This window comes from Rhodnius prolixus, unplaced genomic scaffold (genome assembly GCF_049639745.1).
Source record: "Rhodnius prolixus isolate KJV_2025 unplaced genomic scaffold, Rpr scaffold_5, whole genome shotgun sequence".
Lineage (NCBI taxonomy): Eukaryota > Metazoa > Arthropoda > Insecta > Hemiptera > Reduviidae > Rhodnius > Rhodnius prolixus.
Genome location: NW_027411624.1, coordinates 25032923 through 25040380, shown reverse-complemented (window position 1 = coordinate 25040380; position 7458 = coordinate 25032923). Strand labels below are relative to the sequence as shown.

Here is a 7458-nt window from a genome sequence, read left to right as displayed (position 1 = left end):
TAAATTTAAAAAATAGCAATAAATTCAAAGCAATTTAAGTTTTTTATTTAGAAGTTATACTTTTCTTAGAAAATTGTACATCATATTTTTTGGATTATATTTTGAATATTTCATTTCAGAAAAATTTTCTTTATTTTCAGCATTTTAACTTAAAATAATTCTATACGTCTAAATCAAATACAATGTTGGGACTACAAAGCATATGGGCCCTTGTAAATGTTTGAAATTTGCTTCCTTTAAGACCATTCTGAACTGTATTATTCTAAAACAGTGAAATTGATAGTATTTCTTATTACAAATTTTAGAAATTCAGGGATCTAAGTAAAAAAATTATTCTTTTGGGTAGTACATGAAATTTAAAATATATTTTAAATAAACGCAAATTGTATTCCCCTTTAGAATCATTAGATAGATAGAAAACAAACTTTATTATCATATTTACAAAAAAATAAAAATTAAACATTTGAATTGTATGAATACTGAAATGAATACAATCGTCTGGCAGGAAATAGTGGCTAACATTTTAAAGAAAAAACATTTTCAAAGCTTATAATGCTATAAATAAATAGAAATCTTTTCAATTTAAGGAGTGGGAATCGGGCTCTAAAGGAAAGAACAAGTTAATAACAATAATAATATTAATAAAAAACAAAATAATAATAATCAAAACTACATCCGAGACATGGGTTTTTAGAATCATTAACTGTATTAGATTAATGCTCGTTGCAATAATAAATCATAAAAACTTTGTTACATTTTTCTGTTGAAATCAAATGTCGTTTGAAGTAAATAATAAATAAAAAAAATACAGAACTAAGGAAAATAAATGAGAATTTCTCAAAACTATTAAACCAATCGATTTTTGACAATTTTCGGATCTTAAAACTATTCTATTACTAGTGACTAACAAATTTAAATCAGCAGAGTGATTTTTCAAGAAAAGACATTAATGACAGATAGCTTTTTATATTTTTAAGCAAAGAATTCAATTTTATGAAACGGTTAATATAGCGAAATAAATCTTTTTTCATAATTAATTAATTACTACCGTCCAAATCAGGAGATAGAAAGATAAGCAGCAAGAGGCTTTTTGAACACATTTTAATCTCATATAATGCATAATTACTGTTCAATGATTTAGGTGTAGAACTAAAGTAATAAAAAAAATAAGGGTCTCCTTTTACTGAAACTAAGAAGTTTCGTATATTTATGTTTTTGTTTTTTATCCTGTTTAATACGTCGAAGATTTTATTATTATTATTACTATTAACAATTTTAAATTTGTGAATTAGTTAGAATAGAAATATTCTAAAGTTGATAGGTCAACTAAAATAAAAATATACTTCTCTTATTCCAGTAGTTTCAATGATCGTTAAGTTTGGTTCAGAGCTCACAACTAGTTCCTTTTTATTTTCGATTCTATATTTGTACTATTGTTCCTTATTTTCATAAATACTGCTTTAATGTCTCCATCAATATGTATGCAAGAGGATAGTATTATTGACACCAGATTTGCTTATATAACAGAGTACAATTTAGCAATATTTGAATAGAAACTACCAAGTATTTGTGAGACAAATCAAAGAATTATTATTCATGTTCATTTTTTTTTTTTCTTACAATTTGAAAAATTTAAGTAAAATAGTAATACTTTTTGCAAAGTTTTATTTTAAAGTGATATTTAAACTTTTGTAGAAAATTTCAATGTACAATACATTTCTTACGTATTTTTTTGTCTTTCTTATGTAAATATAAATAAATTATTATAAAATAAAAGCAACAATTTTTAATTATAGAATGATGTTTAAAATACAATATATATAATAATTTTGTTTGCAATCCTTTTCGTATTTAAAAAATATATAGTTTGAAAAAAGGTTTGTACACATTATTATAGAAAACTATTTTATGACGCACTTCAGTGCAGTTTTCAATTCTTAGAGCTTTAAGCGGTGCTCTCTGTGCATTTACAAGAAATTGCTTAACTGTAATGAAGGACAAAACTAAAACGAGAGATGGGAATCATACTGTGCTGACCTGACTACATTCTCTCTACAATAATGGTCGTCTGACTGATTCTTAATGGGCTGGAAGTATTTGGCCAATTCGATGAAGAAATAAGAATTCTCCAGGCATCATGATGTAAAAACACAGTTCTTTAGCTAGCCAAATATTGCTCTGATTAGTTTCGAGACTTGGGATAACCATTATCGATACTTAGCGTTAAGAACTATATTGAAGAAACTTTTATAAAAAGTACACTGCGGTAAAAAAGTAAATAAATCATAAATAAAATAAAATAAATCACATAAAATATTTTTCTTTTGCTTTCTCCAGCGATCTCAATGCATGCAACTCTCTGGTTGTAGCTGCTTCATGAAGATTTTGTGGAAACTGTATTTTATGCCTAGCTATGGATTTCAGTACTAATAGTCCTACGTAGATTACAAAATATATACTAAAATAAAGCGGAATATACCATAAATGCCTGCCTATATAGTAGTAAGTATATACGGGCGTATTTTTACTCTTATGCGGCGGAAGTGGATGTGGTGGTGGTGGCGGCAGCGGAGGCGGATAAGGAGCGGAAGATGGATTGTGACCAGCACTCTCATATCCGCCGGTATCTTCCGACTGGTGCTGATGATGTCCATATACCGGGTAATGGCCAACATCGGCTTGCATGTAACCATTATTGCCGGCGGCCATTACATGCGACGACTGTTGCTGAGGATGCATGATCACTTCACCTTCGTGACCATCGCCCATATCACTGTAGGTTGCATATTGTACTTGAGATTCAGCACCTGCTCCCTGATTAACAAACTGTTTTAATAACAAAATTTTTTAAAGCACTGGTTCTGTAAATGTTTAGGTTGGACGTTGAAAACGCTAATGGTCCCAAATCTCCTTGATAGCTAAGATTGGAACAATCGAGTCCATTAAGAGTAAGATTGGTAATAAACGCTGGCGAAGTCTTAATAAGATTTTGACAAACTTTAACCAAGTTAGCTGACCCTTACTCATCAAATCATAATTGACTCACTCTATCTACAATAGATCCTCTTTAACTTGAAAACGAGAAAGAAAACAAAAAATAGTTTTCTACACCTCAGAATAGGTTTTTAAAACCTAATTTGTTCAATAAGTTATTCATTTGCTGTCTTGGTACATCAAATAATTTGTTGTTATATAAGGGAAACATTATTAAATATGTGCGTAAAGATTTTTTTTTTTGCATGATTTTAAAACTATAAATCTTTTCCTTTAGTATAGCGCAAGCGAAATTCGTTTAGTGTCACAAATATCACTAAACTATTTTTTACTCTACATTACAAAACAAAAACAGAATCGAGCTTTGTCAGATATCGTTCAAGACTTGCACATTAAAAGCAATCTAAAACCAAGTTTTTGAATTTAATCACTGAGATAAATAGGTTCTTGTAAATAAAAGAAAGCATTTAAGTATCCCCACAAGCAAACTTCAACACTGTATAGATATTATCGGTCTAATATTTTAAAAGCAACAACGAATTTATGTAGTATTTTCGTAAGTGTTTATTACGAAACAATTTATACAAACAATTATGGCACTGTAATACAAAAACATTATTTTTTTTGACTGTATACTTTCGTTTAGTTTAAGAAATAGCTCTTTGTTTAGGAGACGTTAAAAGAGATTTTTTTTTTTTTTTTACATATTAACATTACTATATTTCTTGGCCAAAGCCCCACTTTCCAATTACTAATTGTAGTTCCGTCGTTGAAATTTTAATGATAATACTATTAATGGGACTTGTAAATTTTAAACTGATAATAATAAAAGTGACTGGATCTTTTATTACGCCAACTGTTTTTTAAAAAATAAATAAAAAAGCTGCACTCTCTCTTCCGCCAGTGTTCCTCTTAAGGTACGCAAAATCTGGAGAGTTCTACTAGCCTATTCAATGCTTAGTGTCTTATGTGCAGTATAAGACTATTCACAATAACGTTACGGACTGCATGAATAGTCTTTTACTGGAATAGGATGCTTTTAGGTATAGAAAAGTTGATTGCCAGCTGGTTGAGAATCTGGGATATACCTCGGTTTAGAATTAAAGCAAAAACTACCTACCAGCTAATAACTTTCAGTAGTGTTACCCCTATAAAAGTTCGGTTAGCAATTATAATTGTGAACCGCATTTACTTTTACAAATAAGTGCCAATTTAAATTAGATAGTACTAACTTTGCATATTCTTGTAGATATTTCTAACTAGAAATGTTTATTACTTTTATTTTGTATATATTTCAAATTAATTCTAATGCTGATTCTAACAAATAAAAAATTAACTTAAATCAAAAACCCAATTAAGTACACTAATTTTTAACTTTATTGAAATCATAATTATGCTTCACGTGAAAGACAACTAAAATGAACTGCAAACCACGCTCCATCGTTCGTCAAATAAGTTATATGATCCATCGTGACGAACAAGCCATTGTTGGGGAAGTCATAAGCTTTATTGATATAGACCGGATTCGTTTGTCAGATCACAGTTTAAAAGGTATTAACCGAATATTCACACCCAATTATCTAGGATAAAGTAGGTAATAGATAAATAGATAATCCCTTTTTACCTCAAGCTCCTCTTCTGTAATACTAAACGTTGACGGATGATATCTATCTCTGATCCTATTATAATTCAATAAATGCTGCCCAGATAACTTACTAGTTGCCTTATAGAGATGTTGTCTGCTCGGTGGGGTTTGTTCTGGCAATTGGGGTTGGTAATAGTTACAACTGTGAATAAAAGTCTTTTTAGCAATTAGAAAAAAAGAAATTGTCATTCATGTTAAAAACTTGTGCTGAGGAAAACCTGTGAATGAATCTTAGAAATAGGGAGATTAGCATCTTTTCGGACAGCCAAGCTTCACTGAAAGCTTTTATATCCTTCAGGACTACCTCTTTGCTGGTTTGGGGATGTAAAAAGACCCTGGAACCAGTGGCTAGGCACAATAAAGTTCGGCTGGAATGGAAACCTAGTCATGTGGGAATCAAGGGAAATGAATCAGCAGACCAACTGGCCAGGAATGGAGCTAACACACCATTCATTGGCCCTGAACCTGTCCTGGGAACCATCATGGGTGCAATTCGTACGGCTCTCAGAGATTAGATCTAGAGAGAACTGAATGAAAAGAACTGGATGATGTGTCCTATGGTCAAACAAAGCAAGACTATGATGCCTTGGCTGTGTAAACGAAGAGCTAAAGAGACTCTTTGCTTGGGTAGAAATCAGATCATTCTGATCAAAGGCCTATTCACAGGGGCATGGGAGGTTCAAGCACTCCTCACAACGTGGCTCGCAACCGTTGGTGCTGATTGTGCCAGGAAGAGGAGGAAATTGCCTCTTACCAGTTGTTTGATTGCGTTGTAATCGAGTGGTTGCGCTGTGAAACCTTTGGCTCTTTTTTTGAGCGCAAAAAGAACTAGTAGGGAAAGTCCTCAATCTTTTTAGTAGGGGAGGTTTCGCCTACTAGATCCAAAAACGGGAGAGCACAATAAACCTTTTTTAGCTGCGGTACCGTTGGGCTTAGGTCCCATTATTTTAATCTTAATCTTAACATAGCAATAAGAGAAATGATTGTGTATTTCACAACTTTATGAGTGTGTGAAAACTTATTAGGGATGTTCTGGAAAAGAGGTAGTTATGAGACAAATTCCCTTTTCTAAAATATGTTTTAACAATCAGATATTTTCTGCATTTGATAATATTATCAGTTATATAAGTTCAAAGCTATACATGGAACTATACATGTGTATATATGTATTAAAAAAAAGAAAAAAAAAATACCTGGCACTCAGTATTTGAAACAATATTGTTGCATATACATAAATCCAATGCATAATTTGTCGGCAATCTATACATTATTTCAACTCACAATCTTAGAAAAACTCCTATGTTATTGCGTTCCATGAAATACAACTAGTAAAAAAAATATTGTATTGAGCAATATAATTAAAAAAAGTACAGTTACCTAGTTCACTTTGTTACGGAAAACTAATTTGAATTGGATGCTAATTTAATTAGTAACTACAAAGAAATATTTAGTTAGTATCTGGTTCCATAGAAGGCACCACCGTACAATTGTGTCCGTATCTTCCTCATGACCCCTAATCTAATTTATATGCGGTTTCAGTTCAAATACTTTGGTGTTTTAAAATTTTTTGGTGATAGTTTTGCGAGCAAGCAGTTTTGGTTGTTTGGTGAATTTAAGAGTGACGATCCCAATAAGTTAGATTCAGATTAACGATCATTACGAGTAGAAATTATACAGAATTAATATGAATAGCATGGAAAGTGCAGTTATTTGTAGATAAAGTATATTTCGGTTGGTCATGGCCAGATTTGTAATGTTCATAACTTTATTTATTTTCAATGAAATATGTCTTTCTATAAACTCGCAAATGGTTGCAAAGTACAATTGTTCTTCCACCGACGCTACATCCGTCGCCACTTCAACTTCTCAACACCTAGCAAGGTATATAACACAATATAATGCAAGACACTTCGTTTCGTAATGAATGTCGTCCTAAATGTTTGTCCAAAGTAAATGTATGGAATGATAATTAGGCTATCTTTAAATATTAATTATGTATGTATTAATTTCTGTACTATTTATGTACTAATTTCATCACTTAGATTGACCATTTTTTTTTTTTAAACCGGGACAGTTTAGAGCGTTTGTTTACAACAGAAAATAAGGCCTCTTGTGCAATATGCCTACAATTGAGAAGGCTAAATATAGGATTAGTTACCAAAACATAATCAGCTTGTGGTGATAATTTTTAGTTATCCTTAAACTCTACAAGAGACTAATCTTATTACACTGAAATTAAGGTACATAGGAATTATACTACCTTAAGGTAGATATACCAAACTTTTACGATAGCTACTCTAATCAACAATGGACATCTCGTTGCTCTAGACTCATGTACCATCTGTTCTGGACCATTACTAACTTACCCTTTCCCCGTATGTATGGCTACTAGTCCACCTTGAATAAGCTAGAAGTTTTCCATAATAAAGTGCTGCGTATCATCTTGAGAGCATCGTAGTTCATTCGGAATTAACACATTTGTACATAAGTACCCGTTATAAAGGACAGGACTACCCACATATTTCTAGTGAACATACATATTACGAGGGAGGACAATACCACTGAGATAAAAAACCGAGGTATATAAAGCCTAGATTGGATTAAAAGGGCGGTTTCACCAAAAGAGGAAGCAACGCAGGCAATCCAAAATGCCCATTGTTCCCCTAACTAAAGCCTAAGGTACCACAGGAACCATTTCTGAACTTAGCATTTAAGTAATGATCTTAAATGTACATCTAATGTATTATTTTGATAATTGGCATTATATTGTATTTAGTAAGGCAGAAACAACTGCCTTGAAAATTGAAGGTATTTGATCT

At 31.6% G+C, this 7458-nt stretch overlaps 1 protein-coding gene across 1 annotated transcript; it reads right to left on the bottom strand.

The window, feature by feature from the left end:
- Positions 1–1495: 1495 nt before the first annotated feature.
- On the bottom strand, positions 1496–3544 carry LOC141457686 (uncharacterized). The gene has a single exon (XM_074134894.1). It carries the CDS (start codon positions 2767–2769, stop codon positions 2305–2307), a length of 465 nt encoding a protein of 154 aa, XP_073990995.1. The 5' UTR covers positions 2770–3544; the 3' UTR covers positions 1496–2304.
- Positions 3545–7458: the final 3914 nt, after the last annotated feature.